Source organism: Embiotoca jacksoni, unplaced genomic scaffold (genome assembly GCF_022577435.1).
Source record: "Embiotoca jacksoni isolate LCO1_2020_lvr unplaced genomic scaffold, fEmbJac1.0.p SCAF_18, whole genome shotgun sequence".
Classification (NCBI taxonomy): domain Eukaryota; kingdom Metazoa; phylum Chordata; class Actinopteri; family Embiotocidae; genus Embiotoca; species Embiotoca jacksoni.
This window is the reverse complement of record NW_027185318.1, coordinates 5,023,951-5,039,393: the sequence shown is the minus strand read 5'-3', so window position 1 is coordinate 5,039,393 and position 15,443 is coordinate 5,023,951. Positions and strand designations below refer to the sequence as shown.

Here is a 15,443-nt window from a genome sequence, read left to right as displayed (position 1 = left end):
AGTCTATGCGTGGCATAAAATGTGCATGTTAGCACTGCACAAAGGACAAGTTTTACTCTTGACTCAACAAACATTTTCAACCGTAGCAACACACCTATTTCTACAAGATCAGCTTTCTCCACTGGCAGCACACAGCTGCAGAGGGCATGAGCTGCATGTACTGCACCAGCTATATCTGCAGTGTGCCCAACAGGGATCCTGTTGATCATCATCTGATTTGTGTTTTATGTAATTCACAGCTTGGAGGGGGGTCTGTTTCATTTCCACTCGATGGATCGGTTGGAGCCGGGGAGCAAAGTAGGCTGGCTTCCAGCTGCGAGACGACCGTAGACGGGTCACCGAGTAGACAAGGAGCCACACAGGAGAGCACGTCTACAGCTACACACTGTACACGGAGAAGGGAAAACTAACACAGGCTTTAAATAAGTGTCTGAACAAGACCTAAGGTTGTGTACACATAGTAAATGCCCTGAGGCACACCTTATGTTTGCTCAAACGCATACACGGATCCAGAGGAAATTTCCATCTGTTCAGCATGCAACTGTGAGGCTGCAGTTTGCATAAATGGCAAAATCAGGTTCATGCTTTCTCAACACAACTACAAAGAATTCCGGTGAAATAGCATACTAGTTTTAAAGACCGAATTTGATCTTTAAGCCCTACTGGCTAGCAGAGCGGTTTCATGAAGAGACAGATCTCTTTACCTTTTGGGGCCTTTAAAACAAATGAAAACTCACATAAAACAAGCTCTTTGATTACACAAATAACAACTAGCCATATCCTCCCAATGCTATCGCGCTTGATGCGAGATATACTTTATTTGCATTAAGCAGATTTCTTCATCAGTTGGAGCTATTATTTTCCTATGGTTCTTCTTTCACGTCACTATAAATTAAAGAAGGCTCTTTCTCTTTTGTGACAGCCTACTTCATTGGTTAAATCATATCTAACAACTTCACCGTTCTCCCTCCTGAACCAGCAGGCAGTGTTGTGTTCACACTTGAGGCAACTGGAGCGGGGTACTGGGAGAAAAGGGGGATGTAGCGCTGCACAAGAGTGAATGGTATGAAATATGATGCCTCCCACTGAACAAAGAGCTTTCTCGTGAGTTTGCAGCCAGGCTTAAGCCGGGTCCACATTCATTCAGCCATTCCCACCGTGCAGAAACAAGCTTTTTGCAGCTCCATAAAGCTTTCATACTGCGCTCACTGTACACCCCACCCTCCCACCCACCCCACCCCACCCCCGTAAGGGCTGCGTAGTGGTAGAACAAAGATAGAAACCACAGAACACTGGCCTTGGGAGTGGTGTGCTGTACAGAGTTTGCTCTCAAAGTTTGTCCAAGCTTAACTGGGAGTCCAACAGTAAGAGGGAGGCGTGAACTACACACAAGTTGCTACTGAAGCATTTGATCTGTTCAGTCCACAATACACAGACTCCAAGTAGCTGTCTGTCTGCAGCACAGAGGGACAGAAATGTACTTCTTGTTTCTAGGTAGGCGGAGCAGGAAGAAATCAGCAATGTTTGTACACATGGATTCATTAGGTTTATTGATTGATAGAATGGAAAACACATTTCATGAGTGGATTGGCCTTCACTGTTGTGACCACTGCAAGCTAGTTTCATAGTGGAAGACATTATTATATATGCCACACCACATATCTCCACTCAGCAGTATTATCATTAGCAGGAGTTGTTGTGATCTGTGTAATACTGTAAAAATATTAAACGTAAAACTATAATTGATTTCAAAAAGAAAAAAAGGAATAAGGAAAAGAAAGGGACATTTGAATTTCTGAGACAGAACAAGACAATTGCAGACATGAAGGCACATGTAATATTGAAATAGAAGGAGGGAGAGGGAAAGTTTTACCAATGGCTTACTTGTATGTTGTGAAATATTTGAAAGTCTGTAACTCAGTGAAGGGTAGTTCAAAGAGCAGGGCTAAACATTATGATGACCTCTACACGCAGGTGTCAAAAGCACCGAGCGGCAGTTAAATCCCAACCTGTTGTGGTGATTGTAAGTCATTTGTTATGCAGAAATCAGAGGCAGAGGGTTCAACGGCCTCAGCATACATGAACATGTAGGCGTGACCCACCTCTACGTTTCTCTCCCCCTCTGCCCCGAGCTGCACCTTCATCTGGGGCGGCTGGGTGAGCTTTATCTTTGAATACAATGAATGTGTGCCGTGTTGGTTTGGCTTGGGTGACAGACGTAGTCTTTTTTTATCTACCCACTTACACAACAGACAGGATGCCATGCTAAAAGGGCAATAATGTTGTTTGTAGATAGTAAAATTCAAAAATAGTGCGATGGAAAACATTGCATGATGTCAAAACATCATATTCGTCTATTGCCATCATTGTCATTTTGTCACTGGGTTTGGAGTCCTTTCTTTCCGAGAGCAGCTGCTGTTGTGATGAACGTTTTTGCAGCATCTATTTAGAGTACTACCCCCACGGGGAAACATCTACACTCACACCTGCACTCATAACCTTGAATTCTGGCAAAAATAACATTGAAGGCAATGTGTGCGTGTGCGTGTGCATGTGTCTTGATGAGCCATGGTCACAGATGGAAGCCCACAGGCAGAATTAGTGTCATTGCGACCCAGCCTTGTAAGCCTCACAGACAAACAAATGAAGGCACAAGCACACAAAGGAGATAAATATGTAGTCAACTGATATGAAACGCAGGGTTTATCATTTAGGATTCATAAAATGTAAGAAACTATTAGATCTGGGGCTGCAAATAATGATTACTTCCATTATCAACTGATCCTTTGATTATTTTCTTGATTATTCAATTCACATTTTGCGCTTTAAAATTTCCAAAAATTGTGAAAAAAGTAAACCAGTGTTTCAAAGTTCAAGGTGAAGCCTAAAGTGTCTCGTTATGGCTCGACCAGCAGTCCACAAAGACATTCAGTTCATCGTCATGGAGAAGTAAAGGAACTACAATATATTCAAATTTAAGAAGTTGAAATGAGAAAGGTTTTTCATTCTTTTCATTAAAAAAAAATGCATCAAAACAATGAATTTATTATCATTTCTGTGAAAACCTTGCAATTAATTGAAAGTGAGCTTTGCTCTTACTTGTGCATATGCTCCAGGCCAGCAAAGACCATCACACTGTAGGACAGACCGCTCTGTAGCAGGAAATGGAGGGAATACCTGTAGAGAGACAGACACCATAAACGATAAGGAACTCTGGAAATCTTTAAACATTTTGTTCACATGGGTTTGTTGCTTAATGTTTACTGGAAAATGTTTTATTTCTAATTCCCACTTCCTTATGGGAAACTTTATTTGCTCCATCCACATGCTGCTTGGTCAACCAGTGCTGTTATTAGGAAGAGGAAATTGGAGCATTACGAAACCACAGTCACACCATCAGCCATGTGAGGCCGGACCTTTGCAACCGGTAATGCGTCATCTCCAGACAAAGGGTCGGACAGTGACGCTCACCATCACACTAGCTTCTTAATTCCCGGCAACACTGGGAATACCGCACCATTACAGTAAATGAATGTGTGTTCGTCAAACTCTGTCACATATTTCGTCCTTTCTTGCGAGGCACACAGTTCAACAGCAGCAGCAGCAGCTACCGGATGGGTCCTTGAAGGGCACAGTGTGTGATCCTACCGACGTCAAACCCTCCAGGAGAGGCGAGATGCCACACTGTGTTAGCAGTGAGTCAACAAAGAGGACAAGGGCATGAGGGGTTAGGCAGGGGACACGAGAGCACAGTGGGTGAATGAAATGAACTGGCCAGCAAATTAAAGAATGCAGTAATATCTCAGGGAGGGACAGGGAGAATAAAATGCAAAGATCTTCCACACAGAGACACTTCAAACCAGTTTGCCTCGAATGCGTTAAACAAACATGACAATCTGTTTAAAAAAAAGTCTATAAAAAAAAAAAAAAAAAAAAAAAAAAAAAAAAAAAAACACCCCAAGATAAACTCACTTCCCCTTCGATGTTTCAAGTGTTCAACAATCTCCACTTGTTTTCTCCAGTGACATCCAAGAACAAGCTCGTCCGTCTGGCAGAGAGGGAATACATCTAAAAATAAACCGACGCTCTGCAGCATCTGTAAGGAAGCTCCTCCTGGACCTCACAGCCAGGTGCCCTCCAAGGCACAACAGAGGGAGTGTGTGCGTGTGTGTGCGTGTGTGGTGTGTGGTGTGTGTGTGCACAGTGAAAGCTAAAATTATCATGCGCGTGTGTGTGTATAAAAGTGTGCGTGCAGATGCATTCATGCGTCACACAGGAAGAGGTTGAACCGAGTGACTGCAGCCTCACCCAAGTCCACAAGTTAATCAAATCATTTCACCGGTCGTTCTAAATTACTGATTTCATTCTCTGCGTCATTAAACAGCACAGTATTGTAAAACCAGATATTCAAATGATGTGAACACTTTTACTACTGTAATTAGGGCCTAATTCAGACGGTGCAACATAAAACAGTTCACTTGAAACACTGAGGCAAGTGCAATAATTACCATACATAACCTCTGTAAAATGAATCTACCAAAAGACATTTATATGGGCTTTTTATTACTTACTAATTACTGCAGACAATAAAATTCTTTGCCAGGGTTTCACAGAGGTAAACTTCACATATTGATTGTTTGGGCCATTTGGGCAAAAATAGCCTTAAAGTTGGTCCTGGCCAAACAGAGAGAATGAATTGTACTAAACAAAACTCCTCTGACATCATTATAGCCTTTGTTACTTTGAAAGTATTTGTCCACTTTTCTGACTACAGCTCAGTAGTCATTCACTTTTGCTACCTGATTAATTCAGTTTCAGTTCCTTCTGTTTTTCTCTACTAATATTTTTTTTGCTGATGTGGTGATGGTATGGTTACATGCTCTGCCCCATATTAACTGCACATTCATGAAAATGGGATAAAATTAGGGGGAAAAAAGTAACAACCATCTTATACAGTTTATGACGATTTTAATGGAATAAAAGATATGAAGCATATATAGACTGATGTAGATATCTACTGACAGGAAGACAAGACTAACTTGTTTTTTAATGTAAATCTGTTTTTAAAGATGAGAGATATATTTTATTAATCAGTCTGTAGTGTGGAACGTACAATCGGCCACTACTACTCAAAAGTTCACAGATCTCTTGATCTAGTTTAAATTAATTTACATTTTCAAATCCTATCATCTCTAAAGCTTATGTCAATCAAGAGAGGCAATAAAAACAAAGGGAATGGTCAAAGCTGTCATATTGACATCATTTACAGTGTATTGATTGATTCAATCAACTTGAAGTCTCGTTTTGATCCGCTTCGTTTGCCCTGTTGAAGTTACAAACTCAACACTTCCTGTATTCATTTAAAATTAAATTCCCTGTAGCATTTCAGAAACCCTTCATCTCTTAGCTTTAATTGCGAAACATTTACAGGAATGTGTTGTGAAATCAGACAATCACACTTTAAATGAATAATCCATAACAACTTTTGAAAATAGCTTGATTATCTTGTTGACTTTGTCAAATCTGAGAGAAGAAAATATCTCGGCTACATTATTGACAATTGTATGTAAACTTGCCTCAATAGTGCTTACACAATCTTAGAAACGAGCCACAAATGCACAACGCGTGCACCCGTGTGTGTGTGTGTGTGTGTGTGTGTGTGTGTGTGTGCGCGCTTGTGTGTTACAGGTGCGTTCTCAAATACCACTAAACCACTAAATATGAGTCACTGTTAAGTCACACTGGCAAGAAGAAAGTCTCGTTTCTGATTCAGGAATCAGTCATTCTATCTGTCCAACCTTAACAAAGGATCCAACTCCGGCTCAGGGCGAGGTGAGGTTAAATAAGGCCCTCATCAGCCCCCGTGATGACCAGATAACACTTGTATGTTTGGTTAGCTGTTCGTCTGAATGTCTGCCTAATGTTTTCTCTGTTTGCACATCTGTACTCGCACACACACAGCAGCACTTTGAGAGGCACTGTGCCAGAGGTACAGTGGGTTGTCTATTACATGGCAATAGCTTTCTAATTGGATATCAGTTACTACCCGATCGACCCATTTGCTTTGGCAAGGATGAAGAGAATGAGGCTGGGCTGAGAGAGGCCGAGGAAGGGAAGTGCTGCGAGAGGACGACAGCAGACAGATAGCAGCCCAGCAAAAGGCTGGAGGATGATAACAGGAGAGCAAAAGCAGAATAACAAAAGGCAAACTCAATGGGGTGATGGATAAAATGAAAATAAAAACAGTGAATGAAGCACTCTTCACATATCAAACCTATCATTCAAAACAACTATCTCCGACAACTGGTGTTGAAATTTACTAATTTCCTTAAAGGGGAGAATAAATCAACTAAATTGGAAACAACTAGTTCACTGACAGAAAATGAATTGTCAACTTCTGTATTTTGAAACCTGAATGGTAAAGATTCAGCAAGTCAGCATGTTTCCAATGATAGCAAGTCAGCAAGTTAATCAGGGCAGGGGAACACTTTAACAGTCTGGCAGTGGAAGTGGAAGTGAGTCCAATATAGCATTCAGTTTAATTCATTATTCAGTTTCAATGCCTCTCGTCCATCCTTCTATAATCATGCGTCTGTGAACTTTATGCAGTGCAGTCACAAAAGCTCTGTGTGTGTGTGTGTGTGTGTGTGTGTGTGTGTGTGTGTGTGTGTGTGTGTGTGTGTGTGTGTGTGTGTGTGTGTGTGTGTGTGTGTGTGTGTGTGTGTGTGTGTGTGTGTGTGGCTTTGTCTTTTGATCAAACAAAGACTTTCCACTCCTCTAAAGAAGGGTACGCCTCTGTGTAAAAACTATAGCAAATTGAAATTAGGCCACAACTAAACAATTAACCTGACTTGTACTGTATTGATTGATTGTTTACGCTAAGTCACGTGAGAAAACCAGAACATTGCAGGTTTCCACAACCTTTTTTTTCCCTCTGAGTGCTACTTTGACAAAATGAAAGCTACATGAGTCACTCTCAGACACTTAAAACATGTATTCGCACAGCTGAACTCACCCAAAGGAGCTGAATAAGCTTCTTTTATATGAACTTTAACAAATTGATACTCACCACACTCATACTCAACAGTTACCTTGTGAGCTACTGGTTGCAGACTCCTGGTACATACACTCCGTAGTGTATAAATAAAAAAAAAAACTGCAAAACCTCACTTTGAAGAAGCTGTATTCACAGGAGGGTCGGAGTTTTTAATTAAAAGATTACTTAAATGTTTGATTATCAAAAATCAGCAGTAGCTGAAGTAAATCCTCTGCGGTTTATGAAGTAGCATTCTGGGAAATGTAGGAGGATAACTGAAGTAGAAATGGACAGGGCAGAAGTGGACACCTCATTACATAATATTTCCTTCTATTACATAACATTTCACATACCAATAACTGAACCATGAGTATAACAGTATTCAGAAGCGAATAGTAATGCGTTCACAACAGCATGAAAATGCAACGGGGTCACAGTCGGCAGGGAAACAATGTCACTCGCATAATATGGTGAAAAAATTCTGAGGAAGGAAGGAAGGAAGGAAGGAAGGAAAGAAGGAGTTGAGTATAAAAAGGACGGAGCGGTGACTCACCAGCCAAAGCAGAAGAGAGCCAGGTAGAAGCCCAACAGAGTGGCCACCACATGTCTGATGAAGGGACTGGTCTTACTGGGGTGGAGGTAGATCCGGAACCACAAAGCCATCAGCAGGGCGAACAGCTGGCACGCCACAAAGTTAACCTGCGCGGAGAGGCACAAAAAAAATGTGTTTTCATGAGTTTCACTCGCGCGTGAAGGATTTGTGGGAAATGAGCTGAAAACTGTTTCTCACAGTAAGAAATTAGGCGAAATGCATCCATCTTTTTTTTTTTTTTTTAAATGTATGCATTATAGTATATTCGTACAGACTTTTCTTTCGAATAACACATGCTGTGTGAGAGGCGATAGTAAAGCTGGGTTAGAGCAGCTGTTTGAGACCTTGTTTCATCTCCTAATATCTCTAAATGGCAGAGCAAAGAGGCTTTACTCCTGACTGAATCCCTCAGGGAGAGGACAATGGGAACCTCTCTGTTTGATTACTGCCACAAAGAATATGGTGCAAGATAGAAAAGAGGGACATATATTACATCCTATTGATCTGACTGGATTGTGTTATCCCAAGGCTTTTTGGCACCATCGTGACTACAGCCCTTCATAACTTATATAGTCACGTTTGAACGACATTTTCTGATATTGCTGCAGATACACAGTGTTGTGCCTACGTCTACCTACCGTCTACCTACCGTCTACCTACCGTGTCCCTTTCTTTAAACTCAACTCTCATTTGTGCATTACGTGTTAATACGAACTCAACACTTCCTGTATTTGTTTCAAATTAAAAGCTCTGGCGTGAATAGTGCTGACTCAGGGATGATGTTTGATTTGTCTCACTCTTAAGCATTTACTGTATGTGTCCAGTATGGATTGGCTTTTTTTTTTTATCTCTTTCATTGCACTGCACACACATGTCTATCACACACGTCCTCCTTCAATCGCACTTCTACAAAAGCAAACGCAGGAAAATGCACAGCGGACACAAAACTAGCCAAATATATGATTAAATGTAGTTCAGTAAAAAGTGAAGTGGACGCTTATCCGCCTTCATGTTTGTTTGATGTCACAATAAGCGGTGCATGTCTGAAAACACAACAGTCGGCTAATGTATATAGGTCGTGTTAAGAGATCCGTCTGGCCGGTAAGCAGTGAAAGGCTGGAGACACCATGAGCACCATCCATTATCTATGGATCCTGCATGATTAATGAAAGGGAAAGGGACCGATATAGCCCTAAGTACATAGGCCCACTCGTCTGCACGGCTAAGAGACGTAGCCACAAATCAGCCGCAGCATTAGCCTCTGGGTTTCATATCAGATGGTATTAGGAGGCGAATTATTGGAGCTTTTGTTTTCTCACAGACACACACACACACACGAAGTGCATGAGCCTCAATGACAGGAGCTGGCCTCTATTTGTTCTTCTATTGTTTCCAGTGGCATTGTTCAAGAGAGGAACCCGTGTGGATGGAGATGAGCATAATTAACAAGTAATCCAGCAGGAGAAGCTAAAACAAAAGGCTGCGAGCAGATTGTGTTGCAGTTGTTTGACCAAAAGCAAACAAATTCCAAGAACTCCACGGGCCGTTTGTTTTGGATTTTTGGCTGTCGATACCGTTTCTATGGTATCGAAAAGCAAAATACGAGTCATCTATGTGTCTGTTATTGATCAGAAGCAAACAATTCAGCCCAGCTACAGGATGTGCCAATAAAGAATAGTGCTTATTGACATCGCCTGCTATTTCCATCATTCAGCCATGAATAATACAGTAAGTAGGCCTACTTTCAATCTAAATCATTCCCTGACTGATTCCAATAACTGAGTGTTGTTCTCATGCACCCTGGGCAAACTCCAGTGCAATAAATCTGGCCAAATTAGGCCCCACTTCAACTGCAAATGACCCCTCCTCCATTAAATCTGAAGGGCTAAAAATAGAATAAGATGCCCTGCTAATGACAACGAATCACATCAAACCGACCTACACTGCCTCTTTTTTTCTTTTCTTTTTTTAAACACCTTATTCAATCCACAGCTTTGGGATGTCATTTCACGCTTTGATTACTTCCAAGCTGCCCTCTTGGTTAAAAAAAAAAAAGAAAAAAAAAAGCCGTTGGTACTTGGTTGAATGAAAAGCTGACTTGTGAGCATGTGCGCCTCCCCACAGGATGACTGACTGGCTCGTTTGAAAACTCACACTCAGCATAGCGACGGATTTATCCAAAACTAAACAAAAATCAAATCAAATAGTTAGATGGCTTCAGCAGGAAGAAAGACGTTTTGTTTTTTTCTGGGGCATTTTTATGTGCAATGCCTCCAGAGCAAAGTACAAAACAAAGAAACAATGAACAAACATATCTTACAGAGCAGGAAACGTATTTTCCCACATGCATCTCTGGCGAAGTGGGGGAAATAACACGCATACTTGAGGAACTCGTAACATCTGTCTTTGTAAGAGCCGGAGAGTAAAAAAAGAGTGTGAAATCAGCCCCTCCCTAGATATCAACACGTTGCTTTGTGAGGAAGGAATTTTGTGTCGGAGAGTGGAAGGGCGTGACAGAGGAACTGCATTGTTCCCGGCAGCAGGAGAGTAGAGCTGTGCGAGACGACGTGAAAGCCGACTGTGTGGCAAAAGCTCCGACTGACCAACCGGCGACTATCTAATCTGAAGCTTTTCAGGGAACATGAACGACTAGACTTTGAACACGTGCAACCTTTTGATTATATGAGGCATAAATAATTACTATGTGGAGGAATCGCGGCGTGTGTGAAGTGGCCATTTGCTGCCAGCGTCGCCATGACAATAACAAGCAAAACTGACGTAGCCACCTCAGCAGTTACCGCATCACCACTATAAACGTGCAGTGATATGCCTTTAGTTCAAGGTCTGCCATTTTATGTCATTGAATATTAACTCTATGTGGGTCTGGAGGCTGGATAAGTTGAGAAGCAACACTAGATATTGAAGTAGCCGATCTCTGTTTGTTAATAAAATGACCGAAGCCTGCTTTTTGAAAGAGCGATCTTCAGCGGCGACATGTGGATATCGTGTTGTCTGACTTTGAAAAGCCTTGTTGAATTTTAATGTAGACTTGAAAATGTGCTTGTTGATTAATGGCTGGTTTATCAGAGATCACAGGTGCTCGAAAGCTACGCTCATTCAGAAACTATCAGACAGAAAACTCAGGTGATTAATGAACCGGGGAAAATCTTTTAAAAGACAGAACAGGAGAGTCTTACTTTGTTCGCAGCCATTGCTTTATTGATCTCATATTGAGCTCAATATGCATTAGAAGAGTCACAAACATCATGAGTGCAATATGAACACACAGGACAGGCAACACATGCATGATCACAAGTACAAGTATATCAAGTATATCAGTAAAACAACTGATTGCTAATCCACATTGGAAAACCTTTCATATTCTCATACGCCAGTTAATGTGAACTATCTCTTTCGATACTTCAGTGACACCTCGCAGCCTCTCTCTACACCCTGTTTATTGAGCTCAACAGGAAGTTGTGGAGATGTGAGCATGTAGGTAGATTACAAAAGTGATTCTAGTCATGTACAGCCCACCCTTGCTACTGATAAACAAGATCAGTGAAATACTCTGTCGGAGTGACGCTGGAAATTAATGACAGCCGTTGAGAAATAAACTGTCAAAGTAAACATAACCAAAACAGTTCCTTCGTCTGAGCAGCACTTATATAATAAGACCACATGCCAGTCGACTTGCTGCATTTCACTGACAGATGTGAATTTACACGGCGGACTGGCACCGCAGCATCTTTGCCACGAGGAGGCGTGGAATATGTAAGCAGCTACCTCCTAGATAGATGCAAGCAGCAAAGTTATGGCATCACAGGAATGTTAGATAATGCTCTGCATGGCAAAAATAATAAGATCAAGGCTTAAGAAACAATATCAGTCTTGATAGTTACAGGATGTTTTAAAAGGGCGAGGCTAAATGTGTTTCCCTCAGCCTGTCGCCAGTGTCGGGGTCGTTGTTTACCGAATAAACACTTTGCAATAGACAAGCTCCTGTGCCAGGGTACGTTGTTTTTTCATTCATAATACATGGATCTGCTCTTCTATTATTGATTCACTGTGAAGTCAACCTTACCCTGGGGTGCAGCGTTCTTATTGTTTCAGAATGGAAGGTGGAATATCTTTGCTGCAGAACGCTTTGAGATTCAAAGGGAGTCACAGAAAGAGGGAAAGAAAAAAAAAGAAAAAAGAAATCGCTATTTTGGATCAATTCACTGCAGCAAACCCACTGAAGTATGTTCCTGGAAGGGAAAAAAAAAAACTAAATAGAGTTGGAAGAAGACTAACTTTGGGAAAAGGTAGGAAGACTTTGGTTTAAATCATTAATTTATGCAAATACTGGCAAACCAGAGCTGACAAACCAAAGTTGGATATAACTACGAATGGCATCACCGTTTTCTTGGCTGAGGACCGAAAGCATTAATCTTTTCTTCTCACCTGTGTTAACAAATCCCTCCGACACAATATTTACTTGCTGAAAACAAAACTCTTACGCTACAACAGAAACGCCTTCCGTGCTTCGTCTTCGGCGCGCTCTCAATTTATCTCGATACCAGACGACAGCGATCAATCGCATATCATTACGGTGCGTATGGATCAGAGAGACGCAGCACGAGAGACAACATGCAGATGTTTTGAGGGGGGTTGCAGGCGCCAGTGAGCGATTAGCGCTTTGGGGAAATAAGCTGTCAGGTAGTTCCTCCCGGCAGCTGTGGCACAGGGCTCAGCTCAGCTTTAAGAAGCTACATTATAGACTGACACGCAGACTGGCAGAGGTGGGAGGGGGAGAAGCTAAAGGGGAGGGAAGGGAAGGGAAGTCATTGTGAATGCGGTGGAAGACAGAGATAAGGCAGCTTCCTGAAGCTTGTTATTGAGTGAAATACAGTGTGCGTGTCTGTGTGCTTGTGAGGGAGCGGAACATAATGGCCCTCGGGGCTGGAGCTTTGCACCACCGTTCACTTCTTTCACAACACTTTTCCTTATTTTCACAAAGAAATGTCTTCACCCGTAACCGGGATTTTAATACCAAGCCCAAAAAAAATTAAAAAAAATAAAATGCACTTTACGTGTAACTTCTTCCCTTCTCTTCCTCTGCGCATTCTTTACATCGAAGTCATCAGCTGGAGATTTCATGTTCGGAGAGGAGCTGCAGCCAGCCAGTGAGGTTGGGCAGAAAGAGAGCAGGGATGGCACGGGAATGGACAGATGGATGGAAAGTCAATTTACTCTGGGCAAAGCCTTTCCTCTTCCCTTTTTGATAAAAACAAGAGCGAGATCCTGCAGCCATGCTATTGAGCTAAACGCTGACAACAGCATGATAATCCTGCAATGCAACAGCTCACATGCTAAGTTTTTAGCAGGTATAATGTTTACCATGTTCACAGCTTAGTTTAATGGTGTAGCATGTTATCATTTAGCAATAAACACAAAGTCCACCTCAGGCTGAGGGGGCGCGGGAGGGTGGGGGGGGGGGGGGGGGGGGGAGTCATTCATTGTACAGGTGTTTGGTCTTGACCTGCCCCAAAACAGTCAAGTCAGCACTGGTCGACGAGAAAGGGCTTAGTTGACCAAGTTGTTATTAGTCACGGGAAGAACACATTCTCTCTAACTGTGGCCAGACAGAGATTTTATAAATAACTTACAGAAACCCGTTTAGGAAGGTGGGCTTGTGGGTAAGCCGGGGCTGACGCACTTCATTTTTGTGAGCAGTCATAAAGCGTCGGATAAGCTCAAGTTTCAGCACAGCAACTGCTGTGCGCTGTATTCGCTGCCCAAAAACAGGAAACAGGCACGGTTCATGCAACAGTGCGTCTGCCTCTCCTCATCACCGCAGAGTTGGTCCAGACAGCAAAGACCATTTACAAAAAACTCGCACACATCAAAGACACACTTCTTGTATCCGTTTCAAATTCTTGTTTAAACACCGGCGTTTCAGTAGACGGCAACCCTTCATCTCTTAACAAAACTATTATTGTGAAATATTGGCAGGGATGCGTGAAGGAAATCCAACAATCACACTATATACGAGTTAACCATATGTTACGCAAGAGAGCCAATGAAAACCAATGGATGAGTCATATTAATATCTAAAGTGTTTCGTTGATTCATAACATCCATTTGAAGCCTTGTTTTGATCCACTACAGTTTGCCCTGATAAACTTACTTTATTGCGGGTTAATACAAACACAACACTTCTTGTCCTTCTGTTTAAAATTAAAAGCCCTCTAGTAGACAGAAACTCTTCAAGGCTTATATTGTGAAATATTTGCAAGAAATTGGACGAGCAAATTATATCAGTGATCCACGACGATACTTGCAAATAATATGATTATATTTGTTGACTTACAGCAAGTAGCACAGCAATGGAAATATACATTATTGACTATTGTATGTTAACTTGCCACAGTAGGACCGGTGGTTACACCTTAGAAACTCCCCCCCTGGTTCCACACACATTCCAGGAACAGTGTCCGAATGATATGCAAACATTTTTTGACTGACCTCTGTACAGACATGTTTATTTAACCTGTTTGCGTCAGAGTGTGTGAGCAGATTGGAGAAAATGCACCGCGTAAGGTTCCCATGAGGGAGAGAGACTGATAAACATCTTGAGGAAACTGGCTTATTGAGTCTGACCTGCTCTCAGGTCCTAAGGAGGTGCGGGATACCTTTCCCATGGGAGAGCTCTTTGTTTGGGTAATAACTTTCCCTCCTTCAATGAGCTTAAGTAGCATCACAGACACACACTGCTGGGGTGTATATCACGTTTCATAGATACTATTCCTCCCCCGACTCCCTGTGCACAGTCCGTGTTTAGCGCCCAGACCTAAAATAGCTCCTTTCTGCAAAGAGCAGTAAATGCCTCCCTATCCCAAACTCACTCACTGTGACTGGTGGGCTCCTGTCTATGCACGGATGTGTGCATCTGTTTGTGTGTGTGTGTGTGTGTGTGTGTGTGTGTGAGTGAGTGAGTGAGTGAGTGAGCGAGATAAATTTAGACAGTCATTAGCATAAATCCCCCTTTTTTTTTTTTCCATGTCATTAAGTCAGCACCCCCCAAACCCCCCACCCCCCCACAACACTCCTCCACCCGTGCAGCCGCTGTGACGCTACAGTGCTGCTCTGCACAGTCTCATTCTATTTCCATCAGCTGTAGTCCACAATGACTCATGCAGAATAATGCCGCTGCTGCCAGAGAGCAGGGAGGGAATCAAAGCCTCCAAGTTAAACTCAACTAGTGTCTCAGTCTGTAGTTGAATGTAGCTAAAAGTGTCTGTGGTGCATATACGATCTACTGCACATATACTGTTCTGATCCTCTTTACTATAGCACAGCAGTTAGCAGCACTTTCATGTTAGGTGAGTGCTGGAAAGAGCTCTGATGTTTAATTCCCACAGGGGCTTAAAAACAGCTGATGATAAGAGTGTTTGTAAAATGTTATTAATGGTGGAGATGACGCACAGAACAGCAAGAAATAGAAAGGTGGGAAATTAGTTTGTTTTTTTTTGTTTTTTTTATCAAAAATAGGCAGGAAAAGGCAAGGAATGTGCAAAATATTGCACAGAATATGACAGAAACTTTTCCCTATGTTGTCTATGAGACAGTAAGTTTCCAATTGAGTGAGAAAAGGCACTTGCAGAATGCCATGCTGCTCCACCCTCTGCCATTCAGCCCTATTCTTGGCCGGAGGAAAATGACAGCGGAGAAATGTGTGCCAGTGTGCTCACACATGCAAACACGAATGCAAACCAACACCTGTGCATGTCCGCATGGTCGCTGCTTCCAGACAAAGACACACACAATGTC

The 15,443-nt window shown here is 42.2% G+C and overlaps 1 protein-coding gene across 1 annotated transcript in view; it reads right to left on the bottom strand.

The window, feature by feature from the left end:
* Positions 1-15,443, bottom strand: part of mboat2a (membrane bound O-acyltransferase domain containing 2a) — a 40,754-nt gene that overhangs the window by 13,217 nt on the left and 12,094 nt on the right. Inside the window, exons 2-3 of the mRNA XM_069152315.1 lie at positions 7,590-7,735; positions 3,100-3,177 (exon numbers count right to left, since the gene is read on the bottom strand). Of these exons, the coding sequence (XP_069008416.1) occupies positions 3,100-3,177; positions 7,590-7,735 (224 nt within the window). The remainder of the gene's footprint in view (positions 1-3,099; positions 3,178-7,589; positions 7,736-15,443) is intronic.